General features: G+C 50.3%; 8 protein-coding genes across 8 annotated transcripts; 4 read left to right on the forward strand and 4 right to left on the reverse strand.

The window, feature by feature from the left end:
• Positions 1 to 225: 225 nt before the first annotated feature.
• FIBRA_06126 (uncharacterized protein) lies at positions 226 to 2,432 on the forward strand (the record flags this gene model as incomplete). Its single annotated transcript, XM_012327863.1, has 12 exons — positions 226 to 273; positions 338 to 358; positions 411 to 501; positions 560 to 881; positions 939 to 1,044; positions 1,097 to 1,356; positions 1,407 to 1,461; positions 1,517 to 1,764; positions 1,833 to 1,968; positions 2,031 to 2,086; positions 2,153 to 2,252; positions 2,322 to 2,432. 12 exons carry the CDS (start codon positions 226 to 228, stop codon positions 2,430 to 2,432), a joined length of 1,554 nt encoding a protein of 517 aa, XP_012183253.1.
• A 638-nt stretch (positions 2,433 to 3,070) lies between these two features.
• On the forward strand, positions 3,071 to 3,917 carry FIBRA_06127 (uncharacterized protein; the record flags this gene model as incomplete). The annotated part of the gene is made up of 5 exons (XM_012327864.1): positions 3,071 to 3,163; positions 3,216 to 3,320; positions 3,398 to 3,624; positions 3,681 to 3,784; positions 3,838 to 3,917. 5 exons carry the CDS (start codon positions 3,071 to 3,073, stop codon positions 3,915 to 3,917), a joined length of 609 nt encoding a protein of 202 aa, XP_012183254.1.
• Positions 3,918 to 4,343: 426 nt separating this feature from the next.
• On the reverse strand, positions 4,344 to 5,655 carry FIBRA_06128 (uncharacterized protein; the record flags this gene model as incomplete). Its single annotated transcript, XM_012327865.1, has 7 exons — positions 4,344 to 4,574; positions 4,635 to 4,727; positions 4,777 to 4,970; positions 5,029 to 5,127; positions 5,187 to 5,275; positions 5,324 to 5,559; positions 5,614 to 5,655. The coding sequence occupies 7 exons, from the start codon at positions 5,653 to 5,655 to the stop codon at positions 4,344 to 4,346; spliced, it is 984 nt and encodes a 327-aa protein (XP_012183255.1).
• Positions 5,656 to 6,151: 496 nt separating this feature from the next.
• Positions 6,152 to 10,669, forward strand: FIBRA_06129 (uncharacterized protein; the record flags this gene model as incomplete). The annotated part of the gene is made up of 20 exons (XM_012327866.1): positions 6,152 to 6,403; positions 6,458 to 6,530; positions 6,584 to 6,660; positions 6,729 to 6,821; positions 6,891 to 7,055; positions 7,118 to 7,229; positions 7,317 to 7,432; positions 7,490 to 7,587; positions 7,646 to 7,841; positions 7,901 to 8,149; positions 8,199 to 8,295; positions 8,355 to 8,509; positions 8,576 to 8,607; positions 8,660 to 8,727; positions 8,783 to 8,871; positions 8,935 to 8,953; positions 9,012 to 9,143; positions 9,197 to 9,335; positions 9,397 to 9,464; positions 9,984 to 10,669. 20 exons carry the CDS (start codon positions 6,152 to 6,154, stop codon positions 10,667 to 10,669), a joined length of 2,916 nt encoding a protein of 971 aa, XP_012183256.1.
• Positions 10,670 to 10,712: 43 nt separating this feature from the next.
• On the reverse strand, positions 10,713 to 13,493 carry FIBRA_06130 (uncharacterized protein; the record flags this gene model as incomplete). The annotated part of the gene is made up of 1 exon (XM_012327867.1): positions 10,713 to 13,493. The coding sequence occupies one exon, from the start codon at positions 13,491 to 13,493 to the stop codon at positions 10,713 to 10,715; it is 2,781 nt and encodes a 926-aa protein (XP_012183257.1).
• Positions 13,494 to 14,081: 588 nt separating this feature from the next.
• FIBRA_06131 (uncharacterized protein) lies at positions 14,082 to 17,371 on the forward strand (the record flags this gene model as incomplete). The annotated part of the gene is made up of 13 exons (XM_012327868.1): positions 14,082 to 14,121; positions 14,177 to 14,268; positions 14,322 to 14,413; positions 14,465 to 14,657; positions 14,711 to 14,866; positions 14,926 to 15,081; positions 15,136 to 15,381; positions 15,444 to 15,659; positions 15,710 to 15,951; positions 16,012 to 16,199; positions 16,246 to 16,878; positions 16,930 to 17,186; positions 17,243 to 17,371. The coding sequence occupies 13 exons, from the start codon at positions 14,082 to 14,084 to the stop codon at positions 17,369 to 17,371; spliced, it is 2,640 nt and encodes an 879-aa protein (XP_012183258.1).
• A 533-nt stretch (positions 17,372 to 17,904) lies between these two features.
• Positions 17,905 to 19,236, reverse strand: FIBRA_06132 (uncharacterized protein; the record flags this gene model as incomplete). Its single annotated transcript, XM_012327869.1, has 2 exons — positions 17,905 to 19,072; positions 19,139 to 19,236. 2 exons carry the CDS (start codon positions 19,234 to 19,236, stop codon positions 17,905 to 17,907), a joined length of 1,266 nt encoding a protein of 421 aa, XP_012183259.1.
• Positions 19,237 to 19,923: 687 nt separating this feature from the next.
• Positions 19,924 to 21,479, reverse strand: FIBRA_06133 (uncharacterized protein; the record flags this gene model as incomplete). The annotated part of the gene is made up of 2 exons (XM_012327870.1): positions 19,924 to 21,068; positions 21,116 to 21,479. 2 exons carry the CDS (start codon positions 21,477 to 21,479, stop codon positions 19,924 to 19,926), a joined length of 1,509 nt encoding a protein of 502 aa, XP_012183260.1.
• Positions 21,480 to 21,508: the final 29 nt, after the last annotated feature.

Below are 21,508 nucleotides of genomic sequence, written 5' to 3' on the forward strand. Positions count from 1 at the left end.
TGGCATAAAGCCACCTGTGATTCTTGGCTGCTCGGAGGCAATCTGGCAGGTCCTAAGTAGAAGCGCGCAAGAGTCGAACTACAGCAGTTGCCTGAAAGGGTAATCACGTGCAATCATTGCCCGCGCCACCCGGCAGTCTCGTCTTTCCGAACCGATTCAGGACCCTTGGCTAGGACTATAGCTGTACAGAATTCCTAGTCTCAGCATCGTTCACCTATCAGCAGGATGTCTGCCGCACAGCTCAAGACTTATACTCTGCAGGAGGTAGCGCAGGTGAGCATATTCGTGCACCCAATAGATTCTTGTTCATGTCGCCCATCCGACATGTCGGCTGTAGCATAACAGGGAGGGAGACGTTGTAAGTTACCTCCTTATTGTCTCATTTCATTTCATGACCCATTTTACTCTAGTGGATCGTTATTGATTCAAAAGTTTACAACATCTCAAAATTTGCTGACTTGCATCCGGGAGGTACAGGTATTCTCTTGACGGATTCAGTAGGTATGGTCTTCTTCTTATGCCAACGAAATCTTCCGTAGTAACATGCCATCACGATAAGCTGGGAAAGATGCCACCCAGGCGTTCTATGGTCTGCACCGACACGAAGTGCTACTTCGACCTCAGTATGCCCGCCTACAGATTGGGACCATTACGGGCGAAGAGCCATTGTACAAATCTCAAACGGTGGGCGAACCCTCTAATGTTCCGTACGCGGAGCCATCATGGCTCGCCAAAGGATTTTTCAGCGCTTATTACAATGAAAGCCACAAGAGATTTCAAAGAGCAATGCGTAAATTCGCAATGGAGGTGGTTTACCCGAACGCTGTAGAGTGTGAAGATAACGGAAAGCGTATGTCGCCGGATGTACTGCAGAAACTGTGGTATGTCATTTATAATGCGTGGTAATGGGCTGTACAATGATATTGATTTTCCACGAGCGAAATGAATATCCCGGCTATGCGCATTGGTCCGGGAAAGCACCTTAAGGGACGTAGCTTACTTGGTGGTATCGTTGCACCCGAAGAATTCGACCACTTTCATGAGGTATGAGCCTGATCAAAAGAGTATCGTATATCCACAAGCTCATGGTGACTAGCTAATCGTCAACTTTGAGCTCTCCCGGTTCGGTACCAGAGCGTACTTGGATGGCTTATTAGCCGGAGAAGTCATTGGTCTCCCTCCTATTCTCAATTTCGGTTCGCCCGAGCTACAGGCAAAGATTGTTCCCGAAGTTCTTGATGGCAAGAAAATTATATGCCTAGCTATCAGCGAAGCGTTCGCCGGTAGCGACGTTGCAGGATTACAAACCACTGCTGTACTGGAGGGAAACGAGTGGGTAATTACTGGATCGAAGAAGTGAGCTTCGAGAACCTTCGCTCTCATTTCTGCTCCTCATCAATATTCAGATGGATTACCAATGGTGTATTTGCTGATTACTTCACTGTCGGCTGCCGAAGCAAGGTATGACTACCACGTTCACAAGTTTCCATCCTGAACGATGATGTAACGTTTCCAGGACGGCTATGTGGTCATCCTTGTACCGCGATCTGACAATGTTTCAACAAAGGCGATCAAGACGGCCTACTCATCCACCGCGGGAACGGCTTACGTCACATTTGAGAAGACGCGTGTACCCGTTGCTAACACGCTCGGTAAAGTCGGCCAGGGCTTGCAGGTCATTCTTAGTAATTTCAACCATGAACGATGGATGATTATTTGTACGAGCCTTAGCGCTCAGCGGATGGTTGTTGAAGAATGCTTAAAGTGAGTTCTTTACAACTCCCCAACTTTGGTACACTGCTTGGACGTTATACTGATCGGCTTTTACATAGATGGGTCAATCAGCGCATGGTGTTTGGAAAACCACTCAGCTCTCAGGCAGTAGTGCGGTCAAAGTTGGCCAACATGATCGCACGAGTAGAGGCTTGCCAGAATTGGCTAGAGTCGGTAACACATCAGATGAACAATGTATGATCATTACGCCATGACAGTATTTCAAGCTTGACTTCCGAATTCTTCACTTTTTGTAGATGTCATATGAAGACCAGTCTGACAAATTGGCAGGACAGATCGGACTGTTGAAACAGTGCGTAATTGTTCTCGAGCTCACGTCTCATTTGGGCCTGTCTGTCATCTTATGCATCTTCTAAAGATTTGTCACCCGCGCTGGCCGGGAAACCGCGGAGGATGCAACTCAGCTATTTGGAGGGCGGTCAATCACCGCAGGTGGTATGGGTAAATTGATTGAGAACGTAAGAGCGTCTGTTGTGGGTTCGTGAGCCACTTCTAACCATCCATCTTGATATTTCCGATCATCCCAGTACCACCGCACATCGCCCTACGATGCCATCCTTGGCGGCCAGGAAGACGTCATGGGAGACCTAGGGGTGAGACAGGCTTTGAAGAAGATGCCGAAGGATGCGAGGCTGTAATTCATCTCGGATGGTCCCCTTCAGTTTGCTTTCATCATGCTACACATTGTAAATTAGCTTGTCTTTGCTGCCTTTATCCTATGTCAGATATTGACACATTTCGGAAAATCATATTCATGGACACTCAGTGCATGAATATCGACAGTGTAGAGGGGAAGAATGGTTTCCATTCACGAGATAGCAGTAACTGCTATCATATCTCATCCGACGCCATCCAGAATGGTATAAGATGGGCGAGAAAGGTATTCAGAGCGACCTATACTTAAGTACTGGCTAAGAAGTGCTCAATTTAGCATCGGCAATCGAGATTAATTTATATACGCCCCGCCGGGTGTTACAGACTTGGGTGGCTGAGATATCTGTCAGAGGAAGAGGATTCGAAGCTACCGAGTGTCTCGATACAGACTTCAGTTCGACCTTGAACATGATCGCATCTGTCTTCAGTCATGAGTACTTGAGCGCATGAATGCTTGAATGATCGTGACCACAGGTGACACTTATACCAAATGCATGTAGTTGTCAGCCCAACTTGGCAGGGCTTTCTTTAGCGCTCTGCAGCAATGCGCGCTTCGCCAAATTTCCTCTGACTCCAATTATGCACACTGCTAGCATACGTGGTCCGAGTCATCATCTAGGGAATGTCGACAGGATCGCAGTCGAATACCCCGACCTATTCGGAAGCGGATAAAACACCGGAACACTTGGAATGGATGCGAAAGGCGATGAGCATGGTATGCCCATTTGTAATCTCCTGAATCATACCCTTTCTGAAGCAGACGATAGGCAGAGGAGGCGTTGACTGCTGGCGAGGTGCCTGTCGGCTGCATTTTTGTGCGGAACGGAAAAGTTGTCGCGCAGGCTCGGAACAGGACGAATGAACTTCGTAATGTGCTTTGACCGTTTTTCCTGCTATAATGGCCAGGCGTTTTGTTCAGAGCTAATTGTGAACCTGTACCTGTGCCCAGGCAACTCGGCATGCAGAACTCGAGGCCATCGACGAGATTCTCGCCGACAAGACGCTGACGCCCGCCGTGACGCCATATCCGCTCGCGGAGACGACGTTGTACGTGACAGTGGAACCCTGTATCATGTGCGCCTCTGCCCTCCGGCAAATGGGGATCAAGGAGGTATTCTACGGCTGCGAGAACGACCGATTCGGCGGATGTGGGAGCGTCCTTGGAGTCAATAGCGGGTCCGCCGTGTTGTTCCTGGCCCAGCTGACTGAGAGAAAACTCATTGAGACATTAGACTTCCCCATCCGAAGCACCCAGCCTATAGGGCGACTGGAGGATACTTCCGAGAAGAGGCCATTATGGTGCTGCGAAGATTTTACATCACAGAGAACACAAATGGTGAGAAAGCCGCCCGGCTCAGTATCCATATTAATTTATCCGATGTTGCACAGCACCGGCTCCAAAGTCCAAGACAAATCGTAGACTCAAGACAGATATACCCTCGCGATCGTCTCACCTCGGGGGCACATAGTCATGGATTAGACCTGAATGGTGGATCAAGAACCTGTGCATTCTAATTCCAGTGATTGTTCAATGTGCCTCGTTGCACTGTCTCAAGACACTAGTAATATGTGTAAATTAGGTAGATGCAGTTGCACTGTGGAGGCTATGAATTAATGATCCGTGTAATATAACTTCGGCAACCAATGAGGTACAGTGCATTTAGGGGTGGACTATTTGAATTCGTAGTCGGAATGAGCAGTGTCGTGCACGCCATGTATATAAACTGCTCGATGTGTGAGTGGGGTCACGAAGACGTCAGATTATGCAATGCGGTGCGAGAAGGCCACTGTAACAAACCTCTATCAAATGCATGGTCTCGGGTTTTTTAAAGATTATTAACAATCTTATGCGGGCAACACGATGTGGGATAACTGAAGGGTCCGACCTCGAAATTTTAGCTGAGATTTGCCTGCTCATCATCTCGTCGACGTTGTTCTCGACGCAATGCCGACGTGCGGAGGAGCCACGCGAGATTTTCGTAGACCACAAATGTGACACACGTTCCTGGGAGGACACGCACGAGATTTGTGCCCAACCCCCGATAGAAACCGCGGAAGCCCTCTTCCCTCCAGGTACGCTTAATACAGGCTGGAATTGAAGGGTATAGGTGGATCGTTGCGTTGTTCTATTCGAAGGCACAACAAACGCATGAGTGGAGAGAGATATCGCGTAAATAGATACGCACTTGGATACGAGATCGTACAACTTGATAAGGATAGGTCAGGGTAAGAGCTGTCAATTTACTTGCACCAGACATTATGGTATATGCTGTATTTGACTAGTTGACACACATTAAAACCTGAACCTGAAGTTGACATAGAATATACCAATTTATCATCTCTTGCCGTATATTCGATGCCTGCCTTGGTATACTGGCGCCGTTTTCGCTCAAACCCCCATCGCTTCATTTCTTCGTAAGCCATGAACTGAATTGCTCCATTGCTTACACCGAAAAGTGCCAAAGAAGTTCCGCGATATAGGCCGTATGCGCCTTCTTTGTGATATATAGAAGACAGGCCGTCTGGGAAAGCGGTAATTAATATCCGCAATGGTGGCGAGAAATCGAAGGACAGCCTCACGCCAAAGACCCTGGTACGATTCTGGGCTGCCTGCGCGCGTCGTGAACATCCGGACTTTCACGACCCATATTGGATTCGTCATGATGGCAGTGACAGCACCTAAATCGAAGCATGTCATTAGCAACACACGAAGTATAGAATTCTTAGAATATGCGAACTCGCTTCCGCAGAACATAAAAGATAAGAACCCGGGGACAACTGGTAGTTCGGATCACCTCCCGCTGCGCGGTTTTTGAGCATATTATAGCTAATAGAAGCTAATTAACATTAGTGTAGGAGAGCACTGTGTACGCACAAGAGGAAGTAGAAACCCCAACTGGTTGCGTTCCCTGCAATATTGGGGGCGAGGCCTCTATACAAGCCTCTCCACCCTTGCTGGTCTTTGATGTCTCTGAGAGTGTGCCATATCTGCATTCCGATGCCTCCTTTTGGTTTATCTGTGGCGACTTGAAACTTCACCTTGAGGAGATCGAGAGGGTGCATACAGAGCACCGCGACAACACCAGCGCCCAAGCCGGCGAACGCATGGTCCTGGAACGACACTCGTAATCAGCAAAATATGGAGGCATAGATATACGAGCATACAATAGCCGGTGTCGGGAAGAAGCTGGGAGTCTGCTGGAACATTCACGAGCGGATGAGTGCAGCTTGCGTTGGTGGCATGAGCAAGATTTCAGAACTGGCGGCGTCGGACGATGCGTCATGCGCCCAAAAAGGAAGTCGGCGAGATAAGATGGTGGGTGCGCGTCTACACGATGTGACTCAACTCAGACTCGTTTAAAGCACGAGGCTAATACTGTGGTAGATTTGTAGGAAAACAAGAAGGTAGCCAGTGGAGGACTGTTAGAAGTGAGTCCGATAGTATCGATGGGCAACCGCATGTTTTCTCAGACGTAGCTTCTTCTGCAGAGAGGCTGTCCAAGTTATAGGTCACGCTGATCCAGCTCTACCAAGTTGGGATTTCTAAGGTCGAGATTTTGCCATGTCCGCTCCCGGAAATCGATATCAGCTCACGCCCAGATATTAGCACATGCTCTGTGCCTTGTTACGTGCTCGAAACGCCAATGCGCTTTATATAAGGGGCTCATCTCGTGCACTTTTCCATACCGCCTCCGTCCAAGCCATGCCAGCCCGCACTCAGTGGGCCCCCAGCCGCTATCCACCCACACGTCGCTCAGACCATGTTGACGTGTACAAGAGCGCATCTCAGGGCGAAGTCCGGGTCCACGATCCCTATCAATGGCTCGAGCAGAACACAGATGAGACAGACCAGTGGGTCACAGCCCAGGAGGCTTTCACGCGAGAATATATCGACCAGAACCCAGAGCGAAAGAGTTTAGAAGATGAGATTAGAAACAACGAGAAGTATGCCAAGGTCTGTCTCACCCGATGAACCGTCGCCTCGTCCAGCTGTGTGATCGTCTTCCAGTTTTCTGCCCCGAGTCTCAAACATGACAATCGATGGTACTGGTCGTACAACACTGGATTGCAGGGTCACGCAGGTACAACATATAGAACGAATTCTGCACTTTACGTCGCTCATAACCCTATCCAGTGATCTATCGCTCTAAGGACGAGAAACTCCCGGACTTCAGCAAAGAGGACGGTCCAGGTGGCGAAGTATTCTTCGATGTGTGTATTTTTGTTTGATCCATCCGTTTGTGGAGGTTCTGTCCCTAAAATAAGTCATAATCTCGCAGCCGAATCTGTTATCATCAGATGGAACCGCAGCATTATCAGCCACCGCTTTCTCTCGGTCCGGGGATTTGTGGGCATACGGCGTGTCGCGTTCGGTACGGTCTCGGACTCGCCAGCGTGTGCGGACTAATGTGCACGAATTATGTTGATCGATCGATCCTTAGGGAAGTGACTTTTTTACTGTATACATCCGCCCTACCACGGCCCCCCTTGCATCAGTCGACGGCTCTCGACCGTCCCACGATGAAGGCCGACTTACGGAGGAGATACGATTTGTGAAGTTCTCCGGAGTCACGTGGACGCACGACTCGAAGGGATTCTTCTATCAGGTAGGTCTCATACAGTTCCACTGCATACATTATATATTCACACGTCTATATACTTACTTCAGCGGTTCCCTTCTCGAGAGTCCCATGGCTCAGCGAATGACGACGTCGCCGGGACGGAAACAGAAAGCGATACGAATGCTATGCTATACTACCATCGCGTTGGCACCAATCAGGGTATGTTGATTAGTAATTTGCAGGGTCATCTTGTTTCGTGAGATGTTATTGATGAGAGGCCCTGTATTCTGATCATATGCTATTCAGCCGAGGACGTTCTGGTCTACAAAGATGAATCGCACCCGGAATGGATGTGGAATATTGAGGTCACAGAAGAAGATGGACGCTACGCTTTGATGTCGGTCCGCCGTGACACCGCCAGGGTACGTGAGCATGAATATCCAAAGTCTTCTTGGCTCTAATCAACGCCGATTGCTTAGAAAAACCTTCTGTGGATTGCAGACCTTGAGGCCGGTACTATTGGTCAAAATATGCAATGGGACAAATTGATCGACGATTTCGAGGCATCTTATCAGTAGTATGTCGCATACGTTCTCTCGGATGATTGAATGATATTGAGACATTCGCCCCGGCAGCATTGCGAATGACGGCACAAAGTTGTACCTACTCACCAACAAAGACGCTCCTCTATACAAACTCGTCTCCGTTGACCTAGCTGACCCGCCGGAAAAGCGCGTATTCCACGACGTAATTCCGGAAGACAAGGATGCGCATCTAGAAGATATCCTTGCCGTAAACAAGGAGTATCTTGTCGTGGTGCACAAGCGCAATGTAAGCAGTGTTCAACTATCATATAAGTATACATACTAACCCATATATCTGATGCATAGGTCATCGATGAAGTCTATATCCACGACATGTCGGGGAAACGACTAACACGCGTAGCTTCCGATTTTGTTGGCAGCATCCAACTGTCTGGCCGTCGTCACCACCCCTCATTCTTCGCTACTATGGTCGGATTCACTAACCCGGGGCTCGTAGGCAGATATGACTTCTCCGAGAAGGAGGGACAGCGGTGGAGTATATCTAGGAAGACTCTGGTGACGGGTCTGCAGACGGACGACTTCAATGCGGAACAGGTGAGCTTATATCTAATCAGTACAGTTATGACTCTCAACGTACACATAGGTCTGGTATGAAAGCAAGGATGGGACAAAGGTTCCGATGTTCATCGTCCGTCACAAAAGCACAAAGCTCGATGGGAGCGCTTCCGTACTTCAATATGGTGGGTGCTCAAGGTGCTCGCACTTTAACTATTGAAACGAATACGTAGCCCTGCCTCAGGCTACGGTGGATTTTCCATTGCTGTAGCCCCGTTCTGGAGCTCGGCTATATTAACTTATCTGCAAAAATACGGAGCCATTCTGGCTGTACCTAACATTAGGGGCGGGAGTGAATTTGGAGAAGAGTGGCACTTGGCAGGAACAAGAGAGCGCAAGGTCCGTATCTACTCATTATACTGGCCGACATAGTCAATATCGTCTGATGGAATTTTGACCGCTCAGGCTAATTGTTTCGATGATTACATTGCTGCATCGTAGGTGGCTCAGAACTCTGAGCTTTCTTCTTGTTGAGCACTGGAATTGAAGGGAGTATCTTGTCAAGAACAAATACACCGCTCGCGGCAAAATAGCGATTACTGGGGCATCGAACGGCGGTACGCTTTGACGTCCTGTAATCAGGTATCTACTTAATCATCGCATCATGCGCAGGTCTGCTCGTGGCAGCCTGTCTCAATCGGGCGCCAGAGGGTCTACTGGGGGCCGGAGTCGCTTCAGTCGGTGTTCTCGATTTGCTAAAGGTGATACTTCTACACGCTTCCATCGTCAACCATGGATAGACTAATAATGCAACTTCGTGTTAGTTTGCTGACTTCACTATTGGTACGCCACAGCAGCTTCCGATTGATTTCGTTAGCTCAATCAGCACATATATTGTCAGGACGAGCGTGGACGTCTGATTACGGTGATCCGCATGATCCGAAGGACTTCGACTTCATCTACCCTATATCTCCGCTGCATACCGTTCCCTCAAACAAGGCTTTCCCTCCGACCCTCTTAATGACTGCTGATCGTAAGTGGTATCGACAGAAAGCCCTTCATAGCGTTTATTCCTTTTATCTGCAGACGATGACAGGGTCGTACCTTTGCATTCCTTCAAGTATGCCGCGACCCTCCAACACCTCCTGCCCCACAACCCCGATCCATTACTTATCTGGATCGACAAGAAGGCAGGCCATGGTGCAGGGAAGTCAACAGAGAAAAGGTACGTCTCACGATACTATATGGTGATACGTCACAGTCAATGCCTTGCTTATCGTCTACAGGATCGCGGAGGCTGCAGATAAGCTCGGTTTTATAGCACAGTCTTTAGGGCTTGTGGAAAGACCTTTGGGTAATTAAGAGCTGATCAAATGTGTTCACGTGTTCACTTCTAAGGACGTTCACGTCTCCATACATCAAATTTGAAGTGTTAGGAGCACGCTATAGTTCTAGGTCAGATACGTCTGACTTGGTGTTTTCATCAATGAAGTTGAGATGAATGTGTATAAATTGCGCTAATGTAGACGTTGTTGGATTGATCTACACAAGCTTTCGCAATCAACAAGCTTATGAGTGTGAACATCATTCAATCCACCCGGGAAATTCCGGGCGTTGAATATAAATCCCAGAAGTGGAATGTGCACAAATATGCGTACACAGACCCATGTTCTAAAGTACATTTGCCATGCAGCAGCATCTAAATCACCGGTGGTAGCCTATAGGGCGGTAAGATGTTGTATGTACTAATCTTGCCTGTGCGTGCTGACATTCTGCGGCAGAGAAATCAGCGTCGTGCGTCATTTAATGTTGCGGGCGTGGTCGCGGACTCCCTTGCGCCAACGCATTCAACAGCTTTACTTGTGTCACGCAGGGTCCTCATCAGGAGCCGTCTCTTTCCACAACACTGCCCTCGCGTATGCGAAGGCGAGGGCAAATTCAAAGCAGAAGGAGAAAGGTCACCCACGTAACAATGACATTCCCTTCCGTGTTGTCAGACTGGTCGATCCGGAAACTGCCCGCCTTTCGGAACCACAACCACTGGCCAACATCATCGCCGGACTCGAACAGAAGCGAGAGTGGGTGGAGCTCGTCGCTACAGACCCAGATCCCATAGTGAAAATCATAAAGAGTAATATACTCTACAATAGGCTCAAAGCAATTCAGGACAAGAAGAGACAGAACAAGCCGCGGGAGGAGAAAGAAGTCCAAGTAACGTGGGGTGTCTCAGAGAATGACCTCGAACACAAGTTGAAGAAGGCGCAAGAAGAGCTGGAGAGGGGAAATAGAGTGAATCTAGTATTTGCGACGAGGAAAGACCAGCCCTCGCTTTCCCCGGAGGAGATGGCGGCGCGTGTGCAGGAGAGCGCCCGATTTTTGGCGGAGACGGGCGAGGAGTGGAAGGCACGAGATGTGACTAAACACACCACCGTCGTGTACCTCCAAGGTCTTACCCGTCCTACAAGCGCGCCATCAGCCACGTCTGCGGAACCGACGAAGAAAGAGAGGCAACGTTTGAAGGACAAAGCCCGCTTTGTAGCCCAGAAGGCCTCCGAATGATATTATTCATTGATGCTAATTATACAGTGGAAGTATAATACAATCATCTCCAGGCCTGACGACGATGCACACGGTGTGGGGGACGCACGGGGAGACCACGGGTTTTGGCGATTGAGAGCGAGTGAGGAAGGAAACGGCGTCGTACTGGTGGGAAGGCATAGGGCCGACGAGTCAAAGTTTGCGGGGTGTGTTCTGGACGTTGCGCGCTCGATATCCAGTGACCGATTGACAGATTACGATATCCAATCGGTATGTCAAAGCCGGCTGCAACCATACCCTCCATAACTTGCTGCAGTGCTTTGTTCCATAATGGCGACACTATACCCTCATGTTCATATCGAGTTGTCGCGATCCGCAATGCATGCCTCCACGAAGAACGACTTCTGCGTTTAGCGCGAGAGGGCCTGTGTGGATGATGTCCGAAAAGTTCGAGAGCCGCATTGAAAAATCGGGCATCCGGTGAAGGGACGACGACGTGAGATGATGGCTCTTGGGCTCTCTGGTGAAGAGCTAACAATGACGAGTAGACAGCTTCCCCACCGGACTGCATAGATCCATAGAGAATCAATGCTGCTCTTTCTCCTGATCGAGTTCTCCTTGTCACCTTCCCTGTCTGCGCCTGCCGTGTTGCATGGACAAAACCAGCCCAGCCACGAACAGGGCGCGACCCAGGCTTCCAGTCACCCGGATTCTCCATAAGAGAGTGCATGGCGCGATTCTGCCCACAACGTAATATTGACGATGCCCTCCGAGCCTGCTTTGCATAACACTGCAGCATGGAAGTATAAGCATGTACGGGCAGATACCATGGAGAGAATTCAGGTGCGAAATTTGGTATCCAGCTGGCAGCTTCGCCTTGCTTTGCCAGGAGCCACACTCGTTCAGCAAGGCCAGGCTTTCCCGCCTTCGCGAGGGAGTTGATGAGGGCGGCAAAGACATGAGGGCCAAGCTGGACGGCACGACGCAGGGAGGCTTCTCGAGATTCGTACCGGATGGCATCACGCTGCTCGGGAGTGAGCGCGCCCCACGAGGGATGACTCACGGTGCGCAACTCGGGTAGAATAAAAAAAAGTATGTCAGCGACGACCTCGGGAGATCCTGTAGAGGTCAGATGCATGATGTAGCTCCCGAGCGTAAATGCATCTGCAGCGACGTCGTTGGACGGTTTCTGAAGCAAGGCCGGTACATGGAACGGAGCATTCTGGAGCTGGTGTAACGTAGTAGAAAAGCCCAAAGGTCCACTGACAAGTACTGTTTTCGAGACTCTTTTTGGTTTCAATTGGGACTGGTCTGCCTCAACCATGATTCCATGAGAGGCATTCAACTTGTGAGCCCTAAGCGCAGCCAACGCTGTCTCCGACAAATCCATCCTTCGCACCAATGTCCCAGAACGCAGTAGAATGTTGTAAGTGACAATGTTGGGCTGTAGAGGGGGATTCCGATGCATACACATATGGTCCAGGACTCGCGAAGCAAGAGTAGACGAAAGACGATGCCGAAGGGAGTAGAATAACAGTGCGTTATAGGATCTTAAATCGAGACGCAGGCGTGATGCGACCACGGCAGGGTCGTACAGAGAATCTATTAGGCGCATCAAGACTCTCTGAAAATACGGATAGGCCTTGACGCGTTTCGGGCGGGCTTGTTCTCGCTCTCTTATCCAAATCAGATGGTCGCCTTTAGGACAGGAGTACAGTGCATGGATGAGCGCAGCTATGGAGCCGGTGTGTAGCTGCCCGGTATCCAATAGTATTGCGAGATTGGCCAGAGCCTGAAGTGAAGACTGCGGATCATGGCCAGGGCTGTCTTGTGGGTCTCGGGATAACGACTCCTTTACCGCATTCAAAATGGTTGACATCATCTGGATCGAAGGGTAGGGCAGTTGCATCCGATCTTCACGGGGTATCCTAGGAATATGGCGCTGCGTGATTGGAGAAGTGAATGGTTCTTCCTCAGCAGCGTCTGACCCGAGGCTCTTAGCGAGGGACTGCCGGAGCTGCCAATCCTTCACCAGAAGCACAAATAGCAACGACGCGACAATAATCTCGCCCTGCATGAGGCAGCCGCTGATTGCGTTGTCGTACATCCTCTGAGAGCGACATTGACCCCACATACGCGCCTTTCCAAGCAGTTGAACAGCCGCTCTTGTGCACCGATCTCCAATTACCATCTCTCGCAATTCCAGTACTTCAGGCCCATCTCTGATACGAGGACGACGGACGGTGTTGGCCAACAGATTGCCATTCAGAGATGTCGCTAGGTTGGATGAGAGTGAAACAATGATAGTATTGGTCGTAGTTTCCCGTATGCGAATGCCGTGTTCCATCATCATCTCCGCATATCTCGCTGCTTTTTTACTGTAGCCCGCACGGACCAGCCCATGAAGAAACGAGTGAGCAGACAAACGAGCGGAAACAACCTGGCCAAAGTCGATAGGCTTCATATGAGCAACTGTGCGCGACTTCGAGTGGTGCAAATTTTGCTTCTCTTCAACCAGTACATCATCCTGATTGGTAGAAGAACGAAGAGAATTGACAAGATACAACGCATCCCCGAACTTCCCATCTCGCGCACATAAACGGACAGCCTGCGCCGAGGCGCGCGAGATTTGGGCCGCCGTCAATGACAAAGAGGAGAGCCTGCCCTCAGACGATGAGGGCGACAGTAGCGGATGCTCGGGTGTTGAACGCGGGGGCCTTGATGCGATTGCAGGGGATTCATAGTTTGCGCTGGAAGTCGACAGAGAAGCGCGTCCGCTAATGCATGGACTGTAGTCCCGGTCGACAGCGATATTAGTATGGGGATTTCGTACGAGGTGCGCCATCGTTCGTGCCTCAGGCCGTTTGGCCAGAAGTCCAGCGTTTCGAGAGCGGACAGTCCGCAGGAAGACATTGGCCGTGGTCGACCAAGTGCATTGCATGTGTCTCGCATAACTGTACCAGAATCAGAGTGATCCTTTCAAAGCGTCGTGTATACTCACCAGTTCAGCCTAAGAGGTCTAGCAGAGGGACGAGTCCCTGAGGCTGAACGCTGCAGCAATGTCGACGTTGCAGCGAGCCATCGAGGCCCGGCGCAATAGTCGCCGGCAACGTCCGAGCCACTGCTGAGTCGTGCTCTCCAGTGAGGAGATACTCAACCGGAGGGCCTGGCCTCACATTTTATATCTCACTTGATGCACACGTCGTATATGCTCTCTTGCGGAATGCTGAGCCTCTCATACTTGAAGGACGATACAAAACCAATAGCGAATACAAATATAAACCAAGCCATGGCCAAAGTCCGGGATCCATGATTACCGTGGGAGAGTAGTCGTTGTTCATAAATCGCCTGCGAGCTTACTCCGAGGTCGCTGAAGACGAGCAGTCGAAGGTTTAGTTCGCTGTCAGTCCAGCATCGAATTGCTTTCGTAGGGATGAATTATCACGGTGGTCACCGCAGAAAGCACTACCGAGGTGAGAACTGCTGAGAGTTGTGAAAGGGGCCGACGTGCTTGAACTGCTCCGTTAGGTGGTGACGACTACGACAATGACCGCCGCAAAGAAATGTATGAAACTCCAGAACAAAAACTCAGGAAGAGCATCATCAACCTGGGGGAGGTGGTAAGTTCTTTTCCACAAGTCCGAGGACGAGGTTACATCAGCTCCCTCTGTAGGACCCTGTACAAGAACTGCCCCGTCTAGCAAAAGAGATATATGAACAAGCGTCCCTTAGTATCCCCGCGGTTTCGGAGGGCTTTCGAATAGGGTATGTGATTTGTTTTGTCCTCTGAATTTCCTCCGTAACGGCTTTCTCTAGTGTTACCGAACAACCATTTAAGGTTCCCTTTTATGCGGCTCTTCTCCGTCTTCTGCACGATCCGCCACCAGATGCTTCGGAGGAAGCAGCAACAGGCGGTAGCACCACGTTGGGGAAGCAAGTTTTGGAGGATTACTGGAAAGCCTTCCAAGCATTTCTGGATAAATTGGCGTGGAGGGAGATACGTCTTTGTGTGAGTACGCTTGCCTCGTCTGCACTATTTAGAAGCTAAGTATATGCGATCAGATACATTTCTTTGCGCATTTAACAATGGCAAGACTAGTCTCTCCGCAGTCGATGTTTGAGCTCTTGAAATCATTCACTGCTGTGCTCGAAGAATTCAGCGCATCGCATGGTCGGGCGATGAAGGCTGCACTCTGCGCTGCGGAGGGACTCATGATGGTGCGTCATAATGCATAACTTGTTAAGGCAACGCCCTTACATAATTCATATACCGTTAGGCTGGTCCTATATTCAAGCAAGAGAATGATACAGATGCTTCCGAAATAATCAATGCTATCGCGGCCTACACGGATTCTGTCGTAGGGTCCAAGGTTCTTGTTCAACCCATTGCTAGATTGGACGCGGAAGCACCTGTCATTGAGCACGCGGATGAGGTTCGTGCTTTATACGCTTATAGTATCAGGCAAGCTAATCAAGTCACATATTAGCTGCTAGACTCTGCTCTTGCCGCACTGAGAATATTTAAGACCGACGACTTCTCTCAGACAGCTGACAGCTTCCCACAGCCTTATCTGGAGCTACCTGAATACACTGGGTCGCTATTTGATCTCCCTTCCGTTCTGGTTCCTCCGGAAGTAATTGAGTTAGATGGGCTGACTACAGATTCTGGCGAGGATGCACAAATCAAAAAAGAGGAATGGCCGCAGTACTACGTCCAGCTCTTCGACAACGACGTATGTGATTCTCGTGATGTATTTGACTCCAGATATCTGGACTGATTTACCTCGTCGATCAGATTACACCAGACCCCACCACTCCTGTCGGATATGCCATAAGATCCAGTATTCTTGATCTGATTGATATATTCGAGGTCAACCGCAAGGAATGTGCACGGTTACTCTTGGAGTTTCCCAAATGGACTTTACCTGGCACGTTCAAACCAAGGCCTGGTGCTCCGCCTCAGGAGCCTCTGGCCGGCAAGGACTGGCAGCTAGAGAGCACAGTTATTGAGGTACTTGTTGACTTCCATCTGCAGAATGTTTGCTAAGAGATATCATGCAGGTCATCTTGGGTTCGGTATTCCTCATCCCTGAATCAGCTCACAAGCCAGTTTATTATTTCGCTTTAATCACGGAACTGTGTAAATTGTCTCCTACCACCGTTGGTCCAGCTGTTGGCAAGTCGATCCGAAAGCTATACTCTCTATTAGCGGACGGTCTCGATGTTGACCTTTCTCGCCGCTTAGCCGAGTGGTTCGCGGTCCATATGAGCAACTTCGGTTTCCAATGGGTTTGGAAGGAATGGTACGTTTGATTGCATATTCAATGGCAGCGTGCAAACTCGGATGTTTCCATCGCCATTAGGTTACCTGATGTTTCATTGTCCATTCGACATCCGAAGCGGATTTTCATGCGTAGAGCGATCGAATTCGAGATTCGGCTGTCATATTATGACCGGATTTTGAAGACTCTACCTGAGCCTATGCAAGATCCCAATGCCTCTTTGATGCCGGAGGAGGCACCTGGCCCTGATTACGACTATGACGATCCCAGTAAGCCAGCTTCTTCATGTGTCGTCTCTTTACTCACTCCAAGTAGCCAGGCCGTACCATGATGCGGCCCAGTCGGTTTTGAACCTTCTTCGCGGACGCGCCAAGGCTGAGGATGTTATTGGACATCTAGATTCACTGAAAAACACTATTTCGGAAACAGCTGAGGGCGACGTACATGTCGACACTGTACTTCGTTCCGTAGCCATGCAGTCCCTTTTGCACATTGGCTCACGATCATTCTCACATTTCCTCAATGCCATCGAACGGTACCTTCCCATGCTCCGTCACTTGACGTCCAGTAGTATTCCAGGCGGTGTCGGGATCGCGATCCCCGAGGCTCGATATGACATCTTGAACGCCGTCTCCGCCTTCTGGAAACGAAGCAGGCACATGGTTGTCATTGTCTTCGACAAGCTGATGCAATATCAGATTGTTGACCCCACCGACGTTGTTTCATGGGCTTTTATATATGGTGGCTCTTCTGATGCATCTATTGGAAAGGTTTCTTTCGATGCTTTCCAGTGGGATGTTTTGAAGGGTGCCCTTGACAAGGCAAATGGTCGAGTCATGATAGCTCGCAGAAAAGTCACAGCCCTTAGGAAGGAGGAAGATGACAATGCAGCAAGAGCAAAAGCCAGCGACAGCGCGACCATGGAGGTTGATGCTGAGGGGAAGCAAGGTTTGGAGTATTGCCTCTTCGTGGACATATGCTAATTCCTCCCCTACCTAGCAAACGTTATTCCTGCCGCAGAATCACCCGCTCTCACGACAGCATTGAAGGCTTTCACTACACTCACTCGAGAACAAAAGGCGGCGCTGTCCCGTACTCTCGACGGCTTCGTCGGTTATCTCGTCGCGGAAGACAAACCAAACCCCCATGCGCGTAAGGTCATCACAGAGAATGCATGGCATAATCGTGCCAATTGGGATGAGATTGAATGGGAGACATGGGAGACATGGTGCTGGTTCCGGCATTTTAGCAGAATGGTAGGACCTAGTTGTCTGTATGCGCAAATTCCGCAACTGAACCAACGTTTCCTCAGTACTCCCCGTATCTTCGAAATTATGTCAACACTCTAGCGGAAGCCTCGCTCAGCAAAGTTGGTCCAGCCTCAGATCCTGCGGTAGGTCTCTTCAAGAAGACCTGGAACATCGCCACTGGACAGGAATGAGAGCCGGACGTAGCGACAATATTGTGTGCGTAGTGATAATTATCTTTAATTGTAATGTTGCAAGGACGTTGCCCCTCCCGTCACTGTTTCAATGCGTTCTTAAATTCACCCATTGACGGAAGCTGCAAAGCACTGATTGACTTGCAGCAATGGTCGACAGTAATGTCCGAGCGTCGTATGATTTCCTAACGAGTTAAGCCCTGACACACGCCCTACCATTACATCGTTCGCGAGTTATTCCTATCCCGATACCACTGTTAACGTTCAGCCTCTCCATCGCTCACTGCTGTCATAATGTGTTGTTTCAATGTCATAATATTTTGGTTTCCACAGACTTGTTAGCATCAGCATCCCTAGTGTACAGTCACGATATAGATGTATGGGTCAGCACGACTTGTGCACTCTATACATATCTTGTCCTGCGTATAATACAGATGTCGAATATGGTCAAAAACCTGGCAGAATAAGATAGCACATTAACTCCCAAAAAATCTTCGCCGCGGTCACATACACCATGACGACAGGTATGAGAATTACTCCGTTTTCGTCTTGTCTTTGATAGATGTCTTCTGGCCTGTCCCAAGAGAATAGCCAACTGTGCCCATGAAAACCAACAGTGCACCCGCCCACATCTCCAGCTGCCTATCTTGAGCTGCCGCACGCCCGGCCGCACTGAAAAGCAGTACGCTGATAACAAGCGACACCGCTTTGCGGATCACAAGGACGAGGGTGACAGTGAGTGATGAGACGCGCGTCGTGAGGCGGTGGACACCGGCAATACAGAAAAGTTGAGTGATGGAGTTGAGCAGGAGCGGGGGGTATGCCGCTGGAATGGACAGCCCGTCGGAGGAACTAGATGCGTGGGGTTCAGCTAGGGGCGACAGGAGGACTGTAGAGTTCAGATGTCTGAGAGGAAGGGGGAGGGGGATCTCCATCCTGGGACCCGCATTGATGGCTCGGAACTGGGAAACCAGGTCTTTGCGAACAAAGAGAAACATGGGCATGGCGAGGAAGTGCAAGTAGAACATGGACTCCTCCCAAGGAGCAGTCTTATTCAGGCTATCTCCCTTTGCCTGACCGGCGCTCTTCTCTGGCGTGGTTGCAGGATACATCTCGCGCGTCTTATCACTGACGATCCCAAGAAGACCACCAAGAAGGAGGGCCAGAGTCAGGATGGCGATCCCCGTCGCATATGCAAGCGATGAATCACTCTCATGTCCGGGTCTCGCCTTGGAGATGGCGGAACGAGGTTTAGAACCCGAGGCAGATACGGTGGTCAGAATGACGCCTGCCGTGACCATGAGCACCGATAGCACCTGCATAAGGGTGTATCTACGTGTCCAGAAGTACTTGTCAGCGCGCAAATCCCACTCAGAACAATCATTGATGTACCTCCGGCCCATAAGTAGCCAGTTCAGCACCATGCTGATCACTAATCCACCGCTTCGAAATATTATGTGCACGGGCATGGGTATTGCGTAGGCGAATGCGGCATTATTCAGAAGAGATATACCATAGAATAGCAGCACCTGCACAAGGTAGGGTAATATGGGTAGCCGACGGGGCTTGAGACGCGGGTAGGGCTTCAGGGTGACAAACTTGGGCAGCCCGTACAGCGAGACGAGTAGAAATTGGCAGAATGTCAACAGAGTGCCCGAATTCGAGTATTGGCTCGTGAGCTGCTCTAGTGCGAGAGCATTACTGGCGAAGAAAGCACATGTACATTAGCGAGATAAAGACGATACATCGTGCACAACCAACACGGACCTGCAGCATCCTCCAAAAACCAACGACAATGTGGATATCCACTCAAAGAGGAAGGAGAACGAGATGTCTTGCAAGACACCCAAGGACGACGAGCTCATCAGTGCTTGGTGAGATGATCGAAAAGATGAGACTCATCACCAGCAGGTGGAACAAAGCTAGGGAGTGATGAGTACGGCTTGCACGTACCTCGCTCTATAATGGCCGTCCTCACCGCAGTGGTCGCTATTTAGAGCCGCCTACGGGTTCAGAGTCCATTCCAGCCCCAGTGCGTGTCCGGGGCATGTACACGTCTAGTACACGTATCACCAGCACACGGGGAGAGCATGCCGCACAAGACGCGTCATGTCACGCGCGGCGCGTCCTGTAGAGATTTATATCATGGCTGTAATTGCTAGATGGCTATGCTACAATACAATTGCACACGGCATATATCTAGAAGTGCCTGGGCTTTACGGAACATGGGCCAGAAAAACTGGCGAGCGAGAGAGACAGGGGCTCTAGGGCTACGTGGAGATGTCTATATGAGCTCATCAAGAGTCCGCAGCAAGGTATGTGTAGCTGGGGGTGTACAAGTATCCATATTAATCAAGATAAATATGAGAACGCACTGGTGCAATGTGGGCGAAGGAAGGCGAGCTAGATTGTCCGGCAAATCCGAGAAGTCAACAAAACAAATCAACGAAGCATCCAAATCCGTAATAAAAGACAGGAAGGGTATTTAAAGAGCGGAGGGGGATTTTTGTGTGGTAGATCGTCATCACGCTCGGTATGGTCGACGCAAAGCTCTAGGAGCAGGACGTCTGGGCAGCTTGGGCCTGGGTGCGGAACAAGGCAGACTTAGAGTGTGCGAGCCGACGAAAGGCACTGCTGACACCATGAGGCTCTACTGTAGCTTCCATGACCTCTGACCCTTCCTTTTCTGCCTTGTCCTTCTCCTGTCCCTTGCTTGTAGAACCGAACATCCTGCTGAGGAAGCCGCCAGAGGGTGCGCTCATGTCGGAGGCATTGCGCGAAATAGAAGGCATCGTTGCACTCGGGGTCATAGAAGCTTGCATTGGCTGCCCAAGCGGTAAGGTGTTGGCTCGTACAGGGCAGATACCTAAGCTAGGTTTCACATCGAATGCATGCATATCATCTTCTACAAGAGAGGGAGAAACCTCAGGAGCATGAGAGGTGTTGCCGAGGGTAGAAGCCTTCTTGAACTCAGAGACAGTCGCATCCGACCTGATGGTACAAGTAGAAGCCGTCGAGCTTTTTCTTGCCTGCCTGAATGCACGCGAGGGCACAGACTGCAAAGTAAATTTCTTGTCTACAAGCTCGTTAGCATCCTTGATCTCAACATCGCACACAGACGACGCCGGGGATGTGGGAGCAGATGAACCGCTGTCAGAAGTCAGAGAGCCAGTCTCAGAATCGCCACTAGTGCTAGAATGATCAGAGCTGCTGCTGCCCGATGTCTCTCGCGTTACAGGTCTAGGGCGGGGGCTGTCGTCAGGAGCTGCAGGGACATTCAGATACTGAGCCGAGATGCGCTTCATTAGCCGCTGAACACCAGACATAGATCCAACGGGAGACGGAAGAGGAGCAGTACCAGCATCGTGTGGTGGCGTTGGAGGCAGCGCGACATGCGCTTGCACGCGAGCCTTGGCGCGGTTGACAGCGGTGGCACGGGCCTCTTTCGCGGAAGCGACACTGTTCGAAGAGAGCTTCGGCATGAATGAAGCAAAGCGTAAGATGGCCTCAGCCTCATCGAACCGCAGGTCGTAGTCCAGCAGGTATAGAAGCTGCTTCTCCATGAGGTTGATCTCCGCAAGGTCGAACAAGGTAGCATATGCGCCCCAGCATTTGTTCTTCGGCGATGAATCGTTCAGATACTTGGCTGCCACGATGAGTGTCGCTAGGAAGACGCGGTGTCTCGTACAGGGCATACCTGTGAATAAGTGAGTTCGGGACCGATGCGAGGCAAACCGAACCTACCCTTGGCCATTTTGGGCAATTTTGTCCTGAGACGCTCGAGGTAGATGAGCGTGGTCAGAAGAGTGGGGACCTGCACATTGGAGGATTGCACAATCATGATAATAAAGTCCTGGAGCGATGGCAGGGCTGGCGTAGGGGGCTGTGCCTGGAGTCGCTCGCCCTCGTTGAACGTCGTCTTTTGCGGCGTGTGCGGAGGCGTCGGGAGGGCAGCGGACTCTTCCCCCAGGCGGATGACCCGCGTGGCCTGGAGGGCAATGTAGCAGATCATGTCGTACGAGACGGGCTGGCGCATGAGGTCGACGAGTTCGGGGTCGTGCATGGATCTGGGGAGCAGAGAAGCAGGATGACGACGATCTAGAGACATATCTGATTATGAGAGAGTGTGGGGTATTT

The sequence above is a fragment of the Fibroporia radiculosa genome, assembly GCF_000313525.1.
Source record: "Fibroporia radiculosa TFFH 294 genomic supercontigs, scaffold6100, whole genome shotgun sequence".
NCBI lineage: Eukaryota > Fungi > Basidiomycota > Agaricomycetes > Polyporales > Fibroporiaceae > Fibroporia > Fibroporia radiculosa.